This window comes from Manacus vitellinus, unplaced genomic scaffold, assembly GCF_001715985.3.
Source record: "Manacus vitellinus isolate BGI_N305 unplaced genomic scaffold, ASM171598v3 scaffold_29_pilon, whole genome shotgun sequence".
In the NCBI taxonomy this organism is placed as follows: Eukaryota; Metazoa; Chordata; class Aves; order Passeriformes; family Pipridae; genus Manacus; species Manacus vitellinus.
The window spans coordinates 9066044-9087831 of NW_021940207.1; the positions used below are offsets into that span (position 1 = coordinate 9066044).

The 21788-nt window shown below is 36.1% G+C and overlaps 1 protein-coding gene across 1 annotated transcript; it reads right to left on the reverse strand.

The window, feature by feature from the left end:
• Positions 1–1738: 1738 nt before the first annotated feature.
• On the reverse strand, positions 1739–13030 carry FBXO36 (F-box protein 36). The gene is given in 5 exon segments (XM_025895353.1): positions 1739–1923; positions 5231–5419; positions 7717–7793; positions 9881–10085; positions 13021–13030. Coding segments are annotated over 5 exon segments (666 nt in total).
• Positions 13031–21788: the final 8758 nt, after the last annotated feature.

Here is a 21788-nt window from a genome sequence, read left to right on the forward strand (position 1 = left end):
CCACTGTATGTTTTTATCCTCCTAGCTTTATGAAAGTTTTTTGCATGACAAATCAGGTTCTTAGTATAACACTGATATGTGCTGCTGGAATTCCTTAAAAACACAATTGATACTATTCAATTATATCAAAGAACTATTAGACACAGTTGAGTTTGCAACACTACTGATCCTCTTTATAGCTGCAAAGTTGGCTGAGAAAAAGTTCTGAACCACTGTGTGTATTGTTCTATATTGCAATTCACCAGCTTCTTAGTGTTGCACTTCTACAACTGTTGGCAAGGACATATTTTAAAATAGATCACTGAAATGAGCCAAAAAAAACAACCTTAAGAAAACCCTGAACTACTTTAAGATTTAGATCAGTTCAATCATATAGTAGTTATGTATGGCCTTTAAAAGTCACATAAAACAACTGAGGTGGCACTGAACTGCAACACATGGTGTGAACACACAGTAACTTCTTAAAATCAGCTTTTTTTGTTGGAGAAGATGCTCACATAAACTTTCACATCAGTTCTTTGTTACAGGTTTAATGTCTTCTTGTTGTGAATGCTGCTGATAGCTTATTTTAACTGAGCTATCTTTTATCTGTGAAATATATATATTGAAGTGACGATTTCCCTTATTTTCCTTTTTTTTTCTTTTTGAAAGATATGTACTCTTCATACATAGATCTTCACCTTGTCTTTTGTCAAAAGTAACTTTATTTGCATATTACAGTAATAAATAATATGCTGTTCACTTGTGATATCTGCATTATATCTTTCTATGGGCCGTATGTTGGGAATAAAGTTACATTACCCAAAAATACACTTTCTGTTCATTTATTAATTCAGTTAGGATAGTGTTTTATCTGCATAATGAAATTTGTATTTATCATTATCCTAAAATGAAAGAATCACAAAGAAGAAAGGATATATATGTGTTTCTTCTAAGATCAATGATCACCAAATGCTTCCAGAATATTGATATATACATACATATATACACTCTTAAGGAACCATTGTTATAGTCTTGAAAGACAAAAAATATCTCTTATCAAATATGCAACTTGAACAATGGAAGTAAATTAGTTCCTGCATCAGCAGGATGAAGGAAACACGTTTCCCATTTGCCATCCTGGCAGAGTGCCTCTAACATGGTGTTCAAGGATTGTCCAAGGTGAGGATGATCATCTGATCCACACTCTCAGTCTCCAAAGAAGTTTCTTCTTGGTGACAAAATTATTATTTGTTTGAAGTTTAGATAATTAATTTAAAAACATTTCAACACACATCAAACTCTGGAAACCAGCTCCATGTTATTGGCCTGTAAACACTGCAGATTTACCAGGGGGACAGTAAAAGGCCCAGTGCTCAAGAGCAATTTTTCTAGCACGAAGTGATAGATGCTTCTGGAAGGGTACTAATGACAATGCCACAGCATCTGCTATAAGCCAGGGAGTGGATAGGAGATATACAAACCAGACAAGTCAGAATGAAGAAGTACAAAGAAGCCACAACCATTTATATTACTAGTAGCTGCTATGATGCTGATTGTAACGCAGTTTCAGGATGCCCAACATATTAAAGATTGTATTGTTTACATGTTGCTCCTAGTAAGACATATTTTGGTTTTCCTCTTTCAATCCTTAAAGAAATCTGCTTTCCTCAGTAAAGAAGTCCATGTGTTTGACCCAATAAACAGCAAACCCACACCTTACAACAATTGCTTCAGTGAAAAATGAACCTTTATTCAGTTATTTGTTCTGAACATCTTGTTTCTGCCTCCTCCTTCAGAGCTGTAGCTGCAGTGGACATCTGTGTGCAGAGAATGGTTTCCAGCCCACTTCCTATGCCAGCTCCTTCATTTCAGGTGTGATTGTGTCACGCAAGTTCTCCACAATAGTTTCCCATAGCACACTGTCACACAGGTAGTTGTAAGAGAAAGTAGAGGGTTAGAAATCATAATTTGGCTTACTCATTGGTGATTATTCTACCACACAGAATGTGTTTAGACAGCACAGAGGCCTTGTATCAAGGTCACTTGCAGTGTGAGCTGCCCACGTATCTTGAAAGACACAGTTTTAGTTAAAATTCACAAGATATCAGTGGAAGTTTTGCCCAGAGTTGCCAGTGCAAGATATCCCATGTTGCTCTGTGAAATATCTGAGAAGCTTCTTCTGGTATGATATCAAAGGCCTTTCTGTCACACTAAAAGCAGCTGTAATGCCATAATCTCCTGGTATGTGATTGATACACCTGCTCTGAAATCAACCAGTCTGGGTAAGTTGATGCCAAAAGACTTGTCAGGATGTAGAAATCACATCAGAAATACAAGTGTGTTTTCAAGGACGTAAGAGAAGCCTTGGGCTTACCACAGAAATGCAATTTTAGGCAACTTTCAGAAGTACTGTAAGGATTAAGCCTGTTTGTCAGGAGATGCTTCTCTCTTTCAGAATGACTCCATAAAAAAATCAGGTAAAAATATTATAAAGAGGAAGAAAAAATAATGTAATTTATTAGATGACAGAACTATCACCAAAAAAAATTAGGAAGATACTCTGTGTCATTATGTATTATCTACCCATAGTAAGTAATACAAGAGCACAGCAACACTGATTTTTCCCCAAACGTTCCACTTCTCTACATGTGCAATTGCAGGGACCTAAGTGCAGTTGTACTCGATGACTCCAATTCAGGTGGCTGGTAAGTGGTAACAGAAGTAGAACAGCAAAAGTCCTGGTATAACTTGTGTTACTGCTGATGGAGCTGAACACCTTAAACTGTTTAATTCACTGCCTACAGCAAAGCTGTCACTGTACGTGTGAACTGTTTGTTCTTGTGCAGGCACACACAACATCCCAGCACGTTTTAGCAAAGGAAAAGCAGGGATCACTGAGGCAAAACTGCTGTAGGAGTGCCGAAATGAAAATATATACCTTTTAAAAGTTTTCTTTGAATTTCTGCTTTCTCTCTGCCTCTCCCCCATTCAGCTTTTCCCCTGAGAAATGGACACCGTGAAAAATAGCAGAGGCTGGTTTTTATTATCCAATGTTTTTATTTCCAAACACAGTGTTGTGTTAAGAAAAATTAACCATAAATATCGGAAGCAGAGCGCAGCCGCTCCCGCCGTTCCCGCGGCTCTTCCCCGTTCCCGCTGCTCCGGCCGTGCCCCGGGGCCCGGCGCCCTCTGGCGGCCGAACGGCCCCGCAGCACCGGGAATTCTGCAGGAGGCTCGTCCCAAAACAACCGAAACGAGTCCCGCCCTGCCCTTGTGCCGGGACAAAAATGTAAAATGCGAATACGGTATTTTATAATTCCACAGAGAGCAGCATTCCAGCCTACACGTGAGTTATTTTGGAAATGAAAACTCATATTATTGGGGCAAATTTTTAATTCCATAAAAATACTTCTGAGATGAAAGAGAACCTACTAGTTCTAGTAGGTTATTTCATTGTCCCAAAATTTTATCTTTCTTATCATGCAACTTAATTCTTTCTAGGATTTCCTTAAATTCCAGAATATCCAAGGCTTTATGTTAAACTAATGAAAAGTTTATTGCCCTGCACAGTACTTCATCCTGCTCCACTCACAGTCTGCAAAATGACAGATGAATTCCAGATATACTAACAAATAATTTCCTGACCTCTCTTCTATCCATTCTCTTCCTCTCCTTTAGTTGTTTTTATTCCCTTACTCTCTAACCAGTTGTTTCCCAGTCACAATATCAACTGTTTTATCTGCAAACTGAAATAAAGCCCAGACCTCAGCAAGCTTATCTCCTCCCATCTGGCCTTCATCTCTAAATTAATGACATGCTCTATTTTCCTGACTCGCCATGTTCTCCTGTGCTTTCTTTGCACTGTCTCCTATTTCTGTGCTCACTTGAACTCTGTCTTGCTGAAGCATCTGTAACACCTTTGCAGCACAGCCACGTCCTCTGGGACTGCCAGCAGTCTGACACACAACTTGAAATGTTGACCCATGTAGCTTCAAAATAATAGAAAGCAATCTATTGGGAGCAATCTCATCCTGATACAGTTTGGAGATGTGCTCTGTACCAGACACATCCCTGTCTCCACACTACACAGTTAATCTGTGTCTCTGAAGTCTTTCAGAGTGTATCTAGTTGTCACAGCAGACTCAAGACAACTAAACCTGGTTTTAACTTTTTCATAAGGTCTCACCATTATGTTTTCATTAACTGCTCAACTCATAACTTGACAGGCTTCATTCTAGGCTCCTACAGCACCCTTGGGGATAAGAAGTTATTTTTCTCTTTAAAACATTTCTCTTCCTGTTTTTCATAAGCTAAAATCTTTTTCTCCCCCTACTGGAGTTATTGCAGCAGCCTTTTCTCAGGCTCTGACTGGGATAGAAAATACAGTTTTCAGACCCACAAAAAAAAGCTTCCCAGATCATAGCTCTGAACACATTATCTTTCTATCCCAATTTCCTGACCCTGCACAGACCAGGAAGCTGGAACAGATGACCTTTCAAAGGCCTTTCCAATATGACTTTTCTATATGAAGGACTTTTCAATATGAGGGACAGATTGCCCCTCATTCTGCAATGGCCAGGCTACCCTTCCAATTCGTTACCCCTCATTCAGCACAGGCAGGCTGCTCTGAGCTCCAGGCAGCCAATAGTGGTGACTTCTGTTATTCTCTCTTTAAAGTTTAAATTCAACATGTTCATACTATTTCTCATGCTTTCCTGATAGCTGGAAAGAGCTTCCTAGCGAGCAAGCATAAAGTCATCTCTTTCTCCTCCTGTGTTTCTTACAGTTTCTTGCAGTGAAGTCTAACAAAAAAAAAGAAAAGAAAAAGAAAAAAAAAAGAAAAAATCTCTTTCCTTGTGCTCCTGTCTTTTGTCACAGATGTAAATGTAAGGAATGGCAGTGACTTTTTGTTTGCTAATGAGCCTAACATAAGGGGATCCCAGGCTGTGGCTGAAGTTTCTAAACATTACAATAATACGAATCATAACACAAAGCAAAGGTTTTACATTTCCAGTACTTAATCCTGGAAGTAGGGCATAACATCCAGCCACGGGTGGCAATGGAATTGTCTGCATCATTGTGTCTATTATAAAATAAAGGTTTGCAGGATAAGCACTATCTCTCTAAGATCTAGCTCAATAAAGAGACAACCCTTACTTTACTTAAGTAAAGCAGACAGATTGATGATTATGTTAAACCAATGAGATGAATCAAAACCAACATGCCAAAATTTTTACTGTTTCAGACCTGTGTGAAACTTGAGAAAGTCTGGCAATATCTTCAAGCTCCAGAAAGGAAATGATGTACAGGAGCAATGGGACAGGAAGCCGTTCCAGGAAGTCATACTTATCTCGCCACAGATTCCAGAACTTTGGCACCAAACAGTACAGGGAAAAAAAATGAAACCAAACCCAAGTGACAACAGACTTGTAAAAGTCTAAAGTTTCTTATCAATAATCTCAAGTTATTCACATACATCTTTAAAAAAAACCAAAACCAAAACCAACAGTCAGCTTATTTTTTTTTTTATGTTTTCTAGAGAAAATAACATTTAACATGAACAGCCAGAACCATTTTTGGATCCACTTTTCCACATACATATAGATCTTTTTACATAATGACTGTGCTAATTACTCAGTATATGACATTTTTTGGCTCATTCCTTTATAATCTAATACACCAAATTCTCTCTTTGTAGGTTTCCTACTTAGTGAGCTACTTCCCATCGTGCAGCCATACAGTCAATTATTTCTGCTTCTGTGTCCCACTTGGAACTTGGCCTTTTGTGTTCAACACTATTTCTTCAGATCACTTATCTATTTTATCAAATTGCTGTAATAAAATTACTAGTTCATTATAAAACAGAATCCCGAATTCAATTTGCTACACGTCTAATGAAGATTTTGATTTCCTAAGATCTAACAAAATGAATGCAGTCATCCAGATTAGTACAGGACTTTTTTTGCCTTTTCATACACAATCAAAATTTAAAGCAGAATTAGTATTTTTTATATTTGGAAATTTTTTTTAATACATCCAAAGTGGTGTCTTTTTATTGCTTTTTTGTTTGTTGGTTGGTTTGTTTTTGTTTTAACTGACTAGAATCTATCTTCTCATGTACATTAGAGTGATAAAAAGAGAGAAACAGAACCATGGAAATTGAAACTATACTAACTACAGGCCAATTTTGATGCAGCCATTTTCCTTCCAAAGTATTTTATAAGATTAGTTACAAAATTCAAGCTTACGTGGCTACATTTGAAAGAGCTTTGAAAATTACATGATTTCACTGCTAAGATGTTAAGAAACTTTCCTTCTTTTTTCCTTCCAAATATTCCTAAGGTAGCTATGGAGAAGGAAGCTAATGCCTTTGGGTAGGTGGCCCAATATTATGCAAGCTTTCATTTCCGTGCTGCAAGTGCAGTTTGCTGTCAGTTCTCCTTTGCTTTTTTGCTTTCCAAGCATGTCAGTTCTATATGGTTGGTAATTTTCCTCAAATTCCTTATGCAAGTACAAAATGATCTACACAGTCAACTAAAAATGGTTGGGCTGATTAATTCAGGCTGGTATGTAAGGATGATCAAAATCTTCACGTACTGGGAATGATGATGATGATGAAATACACTGAGCAGGTATTTCATGTTGAAGATTAAGCAGGCTACCACATGAATATCTGAGTTTTTCTTTAAAATGATTTATTTCTAGAAATAATAATGTGATCTGTTTTGGCTGTTTTAAAATATATTTAGCTGTGTTTATTTTGCTTTATTAATGTATCTGCAGCTAATGATGAACTAACTATGAAAATCTATTGAACTTCAAGTTTTCTATGAAAATTTCATCCTGTGAGTGCTGGAGACTATTTGATGAGTTGTACTATTTGTTCACTCATCCAGAAATATAAGTAGACCTCTCTTCTCTTGCTCGACACTATCATCAATTTATTTTCCATCACTGCAAAACCATATATAAAACCTTGCTGTACCCTCTTGGCTTGATGGAGATTATGAAAAGAAACTAATGATAAGTTATTTCACTGTCCAAAAAGAACAGAAAACATTTCAAATCAAACACAGATGTTTATAGGTGTATGGTAGTTACTATAAATTTACTAAAATGCTAATGCTAACTGTTTAAGCACCTTTCTTTAAAAAAAAAACAAACCATGAAAACAGATAAAATCTTAGGAATGAAAACTAGGAGATAACAACAGGAAATACCAATACTTAACAGGAAAACACTTTGGTGGCTGGGGTATGTACCAAATATTTAGCAGCAAACCATGGGGATGATGATGAGTTTTTTCTTTGAACTCATTTAGCAAAAAAATCAGTAAGGATAACTAGAATATTATTCCAGTACATATATATATGTATAATTCCTATATATATATTTGTGGAGAATTAAGAGAAAAAATGATAATTTGTGAATACTTAGGAGCAGCAAAGCTCCCTTTAACAGGAGGTGAGGAGGTGTAAAAACATCTGATTGTGTGGAACAGCAAGAGCTATGGACAGAAATAGTGTCAGGATAACAATACAATTTCTCACAAACATAGTAATTTATTCTCATAATACTTCTATTTATATTAGCACTTTTCTGAAAACAAAGCACTTTTATCTTATATGATAATTTTAATAAAAAATTGAGGGGAAACTCCCAAATTTTGAGATGATTGTAGAAGGAAGAAATAATCAAATGTTAGAAAAGAATGGCAACTGTGGCTTTCAATACTTCCTATGGGATAGGAAGCCTCTGAACTACCAGCAATACTTTTCAAGAAAAAGCAGGCAGATCTTATTTGTAACCTACTGAAAACACACAGAGTAATAGTAGAAAACTGCATGTTAACAATAATGTAATCATTTGAATCACTGTACCCAGGTAATGTAAAACAGATGTTTTATTGTGACATCATACTAATATCAAATGCTGCAGGAAAATGTTACACTATAAGCAATGGAAAAAAACCCACTAAAATCCTTCTCACTAACATATATTCACATGTCAAATCTACTTTTATGAGGTAAATAAAATAAATCCACCAGTGGTAAACAAAAAAGTATAGAAAAATACTTCTTTGAAAGCTCAAGTTTATAAAAATTGATGATCAATTTTGCCACAAATTAAAATGTGGTACAACTCTGCTTCAACTAACAGAGCAATTATGAACGTCTACTGCAAAACCCCAGCATATTTAAAGACACCCTGAGCCTGAGCCAAATCCAACAGGCAGTCCATTTTCTACTGGTTCAGGATACATTCATTCCCCTTCTAGTCAAAACAAGCAGTAATAACTGGAATTAAAGATTGGTTTTGTCATGGACTGTGAGTGCTGATTGAGACTTTTTCCATGGTTCAGACACATATGCAGTCACTTGAGGTTAGGAGGTGTGCTGTGTCCGTCCCTGGAACAGCAACAGTGCTCACCTGCAGCCTCCCACCCAACGGCCTAAGGAGGTGTCACTGTTCCTATCAGATCACTTGATATCGATCAGCTGCAAAAGTTATAGAGGGAATGAGAAACACAAACCTAAACATAGAAGTGCAGACCACGCTAAATCACCAGGGCTAAAAATCTCTGGATTGTGCCGTAGGAAGTGTTAGATTTTAATAAGCAAAGCATAGGGAACATGTTGGTCTTATCCGAGATCATAAATGAAGATACAGTCAAGTTTATTCTTGAAAAGAGATATATAATGTTACCCTCTTCCCTACCACCATACCACTTACCCAGGATTCATATACTTCTCGGGAGAGCAGACCTCCTCCACCCAGGAGTAAATAACCATGGAATCCTAGAATCATCAAGGCTGGAAGAGACCCTCAAGATCATGTAGTCCAACCATCAACCCAGCACCACCATAACCACCCTTGTCACATCCAGACACCTCTTGCACACTTCCAGAGACAGTGACTCCAGCACCTCCCTGGGCAACTTACTCAGATAAGATGATGATTCAATAAGATGATGTCTACCGAAAACTGTTGATGAGAAAAACAGGACTTCATTTGAAAATGACCCCTTTCAAGTTCATAATAAAAATAGGATAAATATGAAGTCACATCTGTAACTATTTTTTTCAATATCTGTACACAAACAGAATACAAGAGCAGTTTATTTAAAAAAGAATAAAATCTCCCCAATCCAAGGTGTCCTGTCAGGTCTCTTGGGCTACAAAAGCCTCAGATCTCAACTGCAGTCCCTGCAGGTGCAGTTATGAACTTCTCCATTTCCAGACTAGGTCATGGCTCACCTCATCTATTCCCTCCAGTTAGTGAATTAATGTGTCTTTGGCTTAGTATTTTCAGGATACGTTCCTCTGTGAGCCATGATCAGGATCCACCATATCTTGTGACATGACCATCTCTTAAAGTTAATCCATTACTGAGAACGAAGATTATAGGAAGATGCAAAGCAATAACTACTTGGGACACACAGTTCCACAGAATTTTGGGGAAATGCATCATTATTTCAGATGTTCTCAGTGGCCAGTCTACCTTTGAGGTTTATTTAGTGATGTTTTTCTGGCTGCAGCTCCTGAAGTCATGTTGCACTTGCATAGTCCCAACTACCTGCAGCCTTTGTGGCTACTTGTGTTAAATCAGACTGGGAATCCAGGTGGCCATAAAAACAAATGGGCTGCCACAGAGCATTATGAGTTATTACCCATAAAAATATTGCTTCCTGGCCTATTTTTGTTGCTAAAATCTCTGTCATTGTCTTATAATGAAACTATCAGTGTTGCTGGGTTTTATAATATATTTAGATTTACTGTCACAGCTTTTTGTTTTTTCCTGTATTCATACATTAATTTATATTAATAAATTCATAGGAAAAAAGTCTATTAGCCAAAGCAATCACATCTTTCAGGAAGTTATTACAGACCAATATTGCTATGTTATTCCATTATATGCCACCACAAATTTGTAATTTTTATTATCATCTCCTATGAAGAGATGAATCATCAAAAAATCCTCCTGGGATTCTTTAATTTCTCCAGGTCTTAATTGATGAAATTCACTCCTAAGTGGCCACAATTGTGGAAGAAGAAAAAGAAAAAAAGCAGAAGAAATGAGTATCAAGTACCATGAGATAAATACTTAGATTCAGGTGTCAGATTGTGGAAATATTACTACAGTCCCAAAACAAAGTTATTGTAAGAGATCAGACCATGGTTACTTTACCAGCAGCCCTAAAACATGCTTCAAAGGACAATAAACATCCCAGAATGCACCTAGAACAAGTGTGAAATGTTTTTACATACAAAGAAAACATTCCCAACCCCTGCATGCAAATTGTTTGTAGAAATAAACACACATTTAAAGACATCTCAACTGGTAAAACTATAAACATTCTGGTTTTGTTTTTCATTTAGTCATAGAAACACAATTTAACCACATAATTTAATGCCTGATAAGAAGAAATACTCATTCAACTGCTCAGGCATTCAAAAGTGGTAGTGTTGGAAGTTACACTGTGATTTTAACATTTTGTTAAAATCAAAATTAATAGGACAGTTCAAAGGCTCAGCACTTAAGACTGTCTGAAAACTCTGGAAAAGGCACTCCAGAAGTACATGTTCAACTCACATTTTCAGAGACAGAAAAAGAAAATCTGCATTACAAAGCATGCAACTGAGACAAAAAATTACTATGAATAGTAAATTAGGTAGCTATGAAATGCTGGAGAATAAGTGGCCCTGACTATCAGTAATTTTCCCAGAGTTCTCTTAAAACATTACCTGTGTGCTTAAACAGCGTGTCAGCTTTTAATATTGACTTTCTTTTTGTTGTTGTCACAGCTGGGTCTACAGGAGAGGAAAGTCATAATCACGTTTCTCCCTTCATGCTAGTAAAGATCACACTCCAAGCCACAAGTAAGATTCCCTTGCTATTGTAGGCAAGGTTAAAAGAACATATATTCTAGTCTTACTAATATTAATATGGTTTATTTCCTTCCAGTTCATTGAGAAAAGTGAAGGCTTTACATTGTCATATCTATAGGTGGATTCCTGATATGAGTGATACAACTGACAAATGAGAATACTAGTGAGGTGAACACACACACATATATATTTTATATAAACACATATGTGTTTTATATGTGTATATAAAAAACAAACTCCACAGAGCTTTATTTTTCCTACTGGCATGTTGAAAATGAAAACTGAAAGCAAGCCTTGAGTTAACAGTCAATACTCACATATACTGACCGAAGAACAGAGTTAAATTTATCATTACAAATCAGATCTGACAACAGTGTTTACATCTCTCAACATCAAATTTAACTTTAGATCTCACTGGTATTTCAGTGATAAAATGTAGATTTTAAAGTTGAGAATTAAGTATTTGTAACTCCCAAAGAGTTGCATTCACTTTCATCACTAATTTTCAAATTAAAGCTCAGATTCCAGATGATCTGCTAAGACACCAGTCATTTCTGTATTTTTCAAGTCTTTCTTTTACTTTGTTAATCTCTTAGCTATAGCAACAGTAAACAAGTTTGAATAAAGGCTTAACATCTACATTTGAATGTCAAATATAGACAGCTAAAATTTATCATTTTGATGGCTATTGTGGCTAATACATCAATTATAGGGGGTAATCAGAATGCTAAATCATATTTCTGATTGCATACATACAGAATAGCTTCAATTACAGCTCAGACATATCTGCAATACTCTGTACCCTTATTATGTGAATAAATGAAAAAAACATCCTACTCAGTTACGTAAGTTCATCCTATTTTACAATACACGCACAATCTTTATTCCTTTGCAGTGAAACAGTTGCCTCTTTGAAGGCAAAAAATATTCATCCAATCTGCATTTTAGAATTTAATACACGAAAAGTAAACCACACCACTGAAACATTTGATCGTAGCAGAATTAACAGTTCTGCAATGGACATGCACAATATAGATTACCATGTTGCTAAAATAACATCCTTTCATATACTAGTGGTAACATGAGGATTCAATGCAGAAGTGATTGTAAAGCCCTTGTCATTCTGTTTCAGAGACGATTTTAGTGCCTGGGAAGGCTTTAGAACTGGTATGTTTGCAGCCCACCACGGGGATAATAGGACACTGAATGCTGTACTGTACTTCCAAAAGCTCTTTTTATCTCTGGCAGTGTAGGGAGAATCAGCATGTAGGGCTACTGCCATTCTTATTTGTGGAAAACACGAGGTGAGAGTAAGGTCAGAACAAAACTGATATGCAAATAGAGAAAGAAAAGACATCTTTGTAACACGTTCCTCAGCTTGCACACCCTTCAACATGGTATGCAAGAATACAGTATCCTATAGGGAAAAATCCCATTGTTAAAGGAGAAAAGGAACATGGTTAATAGACTTTCTCTGGGCTTTTTCATGTTACTGTTGGAAGTGACATTTATTAAAAAAAAAACAAACCAGAACACCCAAACCAAAAATCCCCATTTCTCAGCATGAAAATGCCAAGTGTTACTGAAAAAGAAAATAGTTCTACCTGCCCCCAAAACCACTCACCCAAAATGATTAACAGCTATTGCTTTCTAACTTTTGAACAATATTCTACAGATTAAATCTATAAGGTTGTACAGAAAATGAACTACACACAAGTCTAATTCTTAAAAAAGCAGAAACATGTTGCACCACAGATTACAATGTGTAAATTAAATACATTAATCAATACTTTTCAGTATGGGATATACAGTACAACAGAACAAAGTGTATACAGATAGCAGATACTCAAATTCTGCACTGGTGTAAGCAAGACAAACTTTTCACAGCAAGTATTCCATGTATTTTTTGTTTAGTATTTTGTGTGTGTGAGTGTATTTATCTGTAATGTAACTTTAAGTATATGTGAGTGTACAAGAACGTCTTTAATCCAAACACTAGAGTGGGCATATGTGTCTATAGACTCTTGAATCAGATTTTTATCTTTATACAATCCAACAAACTCTAAAATGAAACACTAAGTCAATACTCTACAAATTAAATACCCCTGTGCATTACAACAGATGTTTTAACATGGCTATGAAAATTTACTTTCTCGCATTATTGTGTGCAAGTATAAATTCCAAAGCATTTTAATACTAATTTAAAAAAAAAATACAGCAATACATATTTCCATAATCTTACCTCCTTTTAATTGTTATACCAGGAAGCACACTGCAGTAGAACTCTCTGCCAAAATGGAAAGATCAGGCCAACATGCAGAGGCACAGGAAAAGTAAAATATTCAAGTAATTTTGTTGAACACCACTGTGATTTTTCTAAACATTATTCTTTGATTTACAGTGGAACAAACTGTCAATTGCATTAAAAAACTTCCTTATGTACAAATACCCGGGACAATCTGCAAGTACCTTGATAATTTCTTAGCATGTGGTTATTTCAAATAAAAATAATGCATAGACTTTGTAGTACCTATATTATTTGCATAGATTAAAAAGATGGAAAGTGTTGTAAGTGCATCCTGGTTACCATGGACACATTCCATTCTGGATGTTATTTGGAGGTGCAAGTGTTAAAGCAATTCACTGCCACATTGCTTATTCTGTTGGCATTTCTTCATGAAAAAAGAGAGAAGAGGAAAGGAAGAGCAAAACCAAATCTAAACAGCAGCAACCAGACAAGGCTTCAGGTAAAAAGTCATAGGAAATTTTTAAACAAATAAAACAACCAAAATATTTAAGTGAAAATTAGCAAAAAACGAACTATTTAGTAAGTATGTATTGTCAAAATTAATCTGGACTGCAAATTACCAGAAGCATAGTTACTATTTACATAGCATGAAAAAATAATATTTGAAATTTGTCATATGGTGAGCCATCTTTTAAGGATGCTGGCCTCAACTTTCCCTTAATTTAATCTAATTTGAAAGTTATATAAGTAAAGACAAGTCTCACATGACAGACTCACGTTGTCTATTGAGAAACCTCTGGGGGAAGGTCAGGACAAGACGGTGTGAATTGTGAAGCTCTGTAGAACTTCTTCCTTCCCCAATACACATTTTTAGGATTTCAAACTTCTCCAGACTTGGTTGCAGAAACTCAAAATATAATTCCTCAGATTAAAGGTTATAGGGAGATTAATTTTCCCCTTAAATTGTTCTCCTTTAAATAGCTAAACATTCACTGGAGAAGGAAGGTGACTGCAGAATATAGAAAATAGTGTTGTTGAGATTCAGGAGATCTAGAGCTAAACATTTTCCTCTGTCCCAGGTGAATGGCCTAAATCCCCAGTCTTTGTTTTCACCCTTGGATTTGTCACTGCAGTCCCAGCTCTCATTTCCCTGTGCAGTGAAGGAGCCCTTGTGTCTTCTACTGAAAAAAAATCATGTTCTCTATTAGTCTTAGTGATTTATCTCTAAATCCCTTCTCTCAGACTATTTTATCTCATATTCTATTAATTTTCCATAGATTAAAAAAAATAAATCTCTGCTTTTGGCTGGATTTTGTAGAGTGGGGGAGACCACAAAAATTTGATTTCAAAATTAGAGTATTCAAGTGCTTCTGTCCTCATTTTATCTCATTTTCTCTTGCACAATATTGTCGCATATTTGCTACAATTTCAAATGAATCTATTGGTTTTAAAACAATCCATTTTCATGTACCTTGGTATAGAAATTGCCCATTTTACCCTCACATAAATCTATACAAAATGAAAGTGGAATAAATATCAGCATACTGAAATATCTTAAAGGAGATAACTATAAAATAGATATTTCTAGTCAGGATCTGTATACCTAAATATTTTTGAGTTAATTGGTTGCTTGAGGCCAGTATCTGCTAATCTGTTGCCTAAGAATTTGTAAAGCTAGGCACAGCTTCCAAGCCATGAAGTCAAATGCCTTTGCTAGATATATATGTTTGAATTTTGAAATTAATTAGCACAGTGAAAACTACCAGCTTACCTTCTTCCTTCATCTGTCCAGTGCCTGTCAGTGTAGATCCAATTTTACTTATGAAAAAGCACCCCTGCTGGCATAGGTTTTTCTACTCTAACATAGTCACAGCTAATTGAGAAATTGATACTATGGTACTGTTTTTCTTACTTTATAGCAAAGTTTTTCACACAGTTGCAGCTACATCCACACTACAGCTTTGACTGTGTAAGGAATAAAGGAAAATTTGAGTTGGACAACAGAAACCTTTAGGCTTAGACAAAGCTATGCTCATTTTGCAAGCAAACAAAGCTTTGGCTTCTAGGCCACTTCAAAAAAGGGAAATTAGGTACCTTACAATTTTACTCACTTTCCACCAAGAAGAGGCAATTATGTATTGTGTCTAAGGTATGGAGTCAGGTAGCACTGCCAATGCAGAGGGTTTTGTGAAAGAACTAAAGTAAAATGTTAAATCACTTCAGGCAGACTCTGCTCACATGGTGACACTGAGGCACTAAAGCAGGGCTGCTCTGATCCCTGGGGGATAAGCTGGGCAGAACAGTAACACACATGGGCATTGTTTCATGTAAGGCTACAATGGCACATTGTGATTAACTTAAAAGCAAGAATGCAGATCTTGTGGAACTGAAGAATCTGTTAAGTCTCCTTTTTTCCTCCTGTCTCCAAACCCAGTTAGATTCTTGGTAAGGAAAATATTTGACTGGCCAAAGGAGATTATTTTGAGAGTCTTGATTGGGTTAATATGCAAGAATGTGAACACTAGGAAATGCAGCCTGGCAGAAGGGACTACACTGGTTTTGGCAGGGGGTGGTGGTGGTGTGTACCTCAAAACTGCTGACAGGTTTTGTCCTGTTTCCTTGGAAAAGAAGGTAAAATGGTTGCAGTTAATGAAGCCTTCATTTATTTAGGGTTCCCAGAAGTCTCTGAAGGACATCTTTATAGGAGTAAGCACAAAAAATGAAACACATCTGAGTGCAATAGTGCAAGAGTCCACCAAACTGAAATTAAACTAAAGCCATGCCCTGGTGCCATTCCTTATTTCAGGCATGGACAATATGAAATTAAATAGGTACCACTTGCTGTCTGTGAAATTGGATGCATTTTGTTCTTCTGGCAATTTATTACCTTTCTTTTCAAATCTAAGGTAGGGCTTTCAATGTCCCTAATTCATTTGACAATTGATACGAAGGTCTGTCCTTGCATTTGCTGTAGTACAGGAAATGATACAAATTACTATTTTGTCTACACTGATAGGTTCACATCGCTACAGGATAATAGTTTCCTTCTGATGTGCACTTGTGAGAAGCAAAAATAGGTCTCTTTGGCATTTATTAGACAGAGTCCATTTTTCATCTTTCTAAGGGATGTCCATTTCAGATATGCCACAGAGTCTGAAGTGTAAAACCTATTAAGCTGTGCTAAATAAACTGTTCTCCAAGGAAAAAAAAACATTCTCTCAGAGCAGTGTGTACTTGGAAGTTTGTAGGGCCACAACAGTCATCACCAAACCCTCCCTGCCCTATGTTTGCTTTGGTTTTGGAGAAAAAAAAATTACTATTAATAAATAGCAAGAGATTAAAACAATTCAGTTAGCAAGCAAAAATACAACAGTGACTGTAGCAGAGTACAGCTGTAAAGACAATGGCATATGGAAAGAAAGATGACTTCCTGGTGTCAAGGCAAACTGTTTTGTGAGTTGCTATTAACAAATATTTCAAGTGCATGAAGAAGAAAAGAAATATCTCAATTTCAAAATTTCATATGGAGCAACTATGAAGTTGCTAATTTTCCCCCACTTCACTCATACTCTGAAGCATCAACCCACTTAAGGGATTAGCTCTGTGTGCATGTGTGCATGATTACCAAAGGCTTCCACTTAAAGCATCTGAAAAACATATTAGTAAAATACAGGAGGAAGATGGAGTAAAAGCTTGGAAAAAAAATAATTGTCTTTTCCTTTGGGGAATGCAGTAGTTATGTTTGAGCACAAAATCTGCTGCCTTGCCATGGCCTCCTCCCTTTTCTCAGTTACATACCTGGTTTATTCCTATTTTAGTATCTTTCCTCATTGGTTTTCCTAGACTTTGCAGGTGGGAGAAGGAATACATAAAAAGTCAAGAAAATAAGAAAAAAAAAGTAGCTCAAGCTGTTTCTCACAGCTGCCAACAGCACAGGTGCTTTGGAAGGTAACATCTACCTTTATACAGACTTGTGCACAGATCAGAGAGACAGCACAGGAGCGAGAGACAATGCAGAAGGGAGGGGATGTGCTGAGGGGAAAGCAACACTATCAGAGGGAATAAAATATTACTCTTGAGGATCAGAGTCTTCAATTATGAGCATGATACTTGCCATTTATTAATGTGATTAAATAGGCAGACCTAGATAAGACTGCCACAAAGAGATTATTCCACTACTTAACAGAACAAAGGATGCAAGCTAAGTGCAAGGCATAACATTCCTTTCTAGATGGATAACACACTGACAGGTTTCACTTAAAATCATTTCTTTTAGTTTTGTCCTCCTTAATTCAGTTTCAAGGTCTTCTTGTTACAATTTCAGGTCTAGTCTATGCTTTAAATTTCTTCTGCTTTGTTTTTGGGTGGTCTTTTTTTTGTTTGGTTGGTTAGGTTTTTTGTGGGGTTTTTTGTGTGCTTTTTTTTCCTCTTTCTTAGAGTAAAGAACCCAAACAACAGAACAGAACAGTCAGACTCCCCGCTATGTGCACAAAAAGTCCTCAAGTGCAGCTGTGCAAAGTAATTTTTAGGGAATCTGCACCTCTTTTAGCAGGGTATGTACACATAACTGGCAATCCTTTTTATTACAGATGAAGTCTCAGTTCAATCATCCCACTGCTCCCTTCTTGGATGCTTCTTATCCTCCTGATTTGTATACATCTGCAACCAGTCTAATCTAATATCTGCTGAAAACTGTTTTCCTGTATTCTTATGTGGGCATCTCACTCCCAGCACTGACACCCCTCACTCTAAATTTGGAGGAACACCTAGTGCAGTGGCCCCTAAAATCTCATCACATTTTTTAAGAACATACTAACACTTATCAAAGTGTTTTCCAAAGTTCCCTTTCTGTCTATTTACAGCTTTAATTCCACCTCAGATTGAAAGACAGGAGCACTAAAGAATCCATCACACTGTGCAGGCATTCTGATATACTTGATTCCTACCTATGTCTCCAGCTTGCAGAAAAAGCTGTGTTAACAAGTCTGTCCTATTTCTCAACCAGTCCTCAGCTCAGTACTACAGGTAGCATACTCTCTGAAAAGCTGGTTGACTTTTTTTCCTGTTTCTTCAAATACTAGGTTTTTTTAGTCCAATTTTAATTACTTGTTTTACATGAAACTTAACATTTGTTACCTTTAGGTTTCAGTCTCATTGTAAACTGCAGAGGTGGGAACAATTGCACAGTTCAGCTGTAGCACCATCTTAGTGAATGCTGAAATCTATCCTTTCATTATCATTTGTCATGATAATTTGATGTGCCCATATATTAAAAACATACATTGCCTTTTCTGTCACAAGTATCTGCTTGCTTTTTTGATGCTTTCCAGCTACACAGCTCCTCTTGCCTGCAATCCCCATCTGTTGTCATTCCTTTCACTCTATTGTTCACTATCATCCTATTATGTTATTTAGAACTCTGGCTTCAGACACTCTCTTAGGCTTCTGCAGTATTATTTTGCCTTTTTCAACAAATCATTTTGATCATTTTACTGTGCACTACTGTTTGTTCTTCTAGTTCCCACCCTCCTCCAGATAATTTGTGTAATTTAGGTTTCAGCCAACAAATGACATTTACACTGGTTGCACCCAGTGCACAATTTTAATCTAATTTAGTGAAGTCCATCCAAAAGCTGCAGGCACTTTTACTTTGGTTTAATTTAGGCTTATTTCTGTTTAACACAAATTGATTTAGTTTATACTCAATCAAAATCAAGCAAATCTTTACAATAAGAATCCATAGAGCAGTTTAGACCAGCAACTTTGTTTAAAAAAACAGTTTTTAAATTACACTAGTGCATCTTTAGATAAGACCTGCCCACACTGAGCTAAAAATCCTGATTTTTTCTAGCTTTGCCTTCCACCTTTCTTGCCTTCTTCCTTTGAACACTTTACTGATTCCATTTCATTGACTTTTGGTAAATGAACAAAGTGTAAATATACGGTATGCCTAGTCAAGTAAATATCCCTGAAAGTTCTTCATCATGAATGCTACTGTGTATATGGAAAATGAAATAAGGTAAATTGCTCTTGGTTAATAAAGGCAACAGAAAAGAAGAAATAACTCTTTTCCGAACTTGAAGCAGAAAAAAGCAAAACAAGACAATAGATAAGAACACAAACTTACCTTTGGCAACACAAAAGTAGAATTACTCCTGAAGAATTCCAAGAGAGAGAACAACATGGACAAGGATGTACTACCTAAAGTAAGGTAAGTGAAAAATATAACTAAATCTTTCTCTGGAAGAAGCACTGACAATAATGAACATGTGAGCAACAGTTGGGTACAGCAGGAAATGTTGACTTAATTAAGCAGAAGGTAGTTGTGATTGCTCACCTTGAGAAACTATTATACCTTCATGACCTGGAAATCATCCTTGGTAGGTAGGACTAGATCAAGCAAAATACTTTTGAAGAAAGCCACAAACATTAAAATCATACATAAAACTTAAAATGGGAGCTTAAACATTGCAATTCTGAGTGTCACTGCTGTCTGTATATTAAAGACTAGTTATGAGGAGACAAAACCCAGCTGACACAAAAGAAAAAAATACATCTCTAGGCCACCAGTGATACAGAAAAACCAGAGTAATGGCAAACAATGGTAACAGAGAATTAACTAAGATTACTTTATCATCTTTAACATATTTTAATTGAAATTGATACAAGAATATTCCACTGCATCTTCAAAGGACAGGTCAAGTACTACAGAAAGAATTTTATAAGCCCACACAACAGTACAGAGTTATCATAGGCTCACAAACAACTGAACTTTACAAGTAATAACTACTTAAGGACTCAGAACCAGTTATATTTCTAATTTCAAATCATAAATAAATGTTACACAGAGTTTCACACAGTTTAGTAAAGTTTGTGGGGGAAAAAAAAAACCAAAACAACCACTCCTCAAAACAGAGAGAACTGAGTCTTCTGGAAAGGAAAAAGCTCACCACTGACATTGCTGTATGTGATGCTTCTGTAGAGAAATCTTGATCTGTCAGTAAGGAAAGCCCTGGAATGCCAGCACTGCTGGGGCTACACATCAGAAATTGCATTTCAGTTGTTAAAAGCCCATATGTCAGTTGGGTTCTTGTGCTGCATTACATCTTCAATTTGCAGCATGACTAAAGAATTCCCAAACCTTCCCCAAAACATTATGGATAAGACCTAGCAACTGCATACATGCAGAGGTGGTGCTTCATGGAAGAAGTGAGAGGTACTAAGAGGCATCCGAACTCTAACACAACATCACAGCGCTGCTAAACCAACATATTTTAGCTTTGCACAGAAACACCTGACAACAGTATTCATGTCTTTCCAACACAGCATTAGTTCCCCAGAGAAACTGTCTCCATTTTCCAAGCAGCTCTACTGTTTCCTTCGATGTCTGAATTAGAGACAGCAAAAAAGCAAAGGAGATTTCCCTATGTATTTTAGGATTAACAAACATTCTGCTGATAATAATTGCTTAATAGTGTGTGATACCATTACCATGAAAGTGTTTGACTGTTTTGGAAATACACTTTTTAAGCACAACAGAACATTTTTCTGAGCTGGGACAAAATGGCTTCTTTCTGAGTTCATCAAACTATGCTTGAAAGGTTTCTAATTTAAGACAACAACAAGTTCCTAGTTTTATGCAATTAAAGTCCTCCATACAGATAGTTCATAACAAAAATATAATTTTTTTAAACGCCCTCTAGAAAAATTTCTGTGCTGTTTTTGTTTGTTAAGAACAAATTCTTGCTTTGAAAAGTCAAAGAAGAGACTTAAATAGAATTGGTCCAGATAGGCAATAATTGGTATGGCATCCTCCAGGTTTCAAATGCAAATAAAATAGCAGAATTTTGAAAAAGGTTCATCTCCCACAGATCTTTACTTAAAATAAGACATCTTTCAAAAACATTGTTTTGTATAATATGAAATTAATTTCAGCTCATTTGCTATTATAACATCTGTTAATTCCCCCCCCTCCAATCCATCTGGCTTAAGCACTTCAAATGGCATCTCCTGTCAATCAAATAGGTTACATATCAAATGTCATCATTAAGACTTAAAAACAAGGCCAGCATTCAATAGTTAACTTTATAATACCTTTTTTCCCAAATGGAGGAGCTATCCTTGCAGGTTTAATAAAACCCAAAGGTACTCACAACTGAAAATCAACTAGCCCACAATCATTACAATAATCACTTATTAATATGTCTCCTAAAATTGAAATTTTATTGAAAATAATTCGTAAGTGGTGTTTTTTTCATGTGTGGTTTGTTGGTTTTTGTTTGGGTTTTGTTGTTGTGGTTTTTTTTTAATTTAGTACTTACAGGGATTAGACATAGAATTGAGTTGTTTATTGAGAAAGGAGTTTTAAAAAAACATTCTTAAAGATTTTAGTGCTGTAGGTTCAGAATTTTTACTTAAAACTAAAAAGCCAGAAAACAACTTTATTTTTTCAATTAAAACAATTATTTATAAGGTCTTTTAGGAAAATACTGTAGTTCTCAGTACCCAAAATAACATGCTGTGTTCAGAATGTATTGATTTAATCAGAAACTGATTGAAGATGTAGAGGCGAACACTAAACAATAGGAGCAATGAGGGGTAAAGAACAAGAACATCCATCAGAACTGTTTGCCTGGTTACTTGCACTGTTTGCTCATCTACATGGCCTG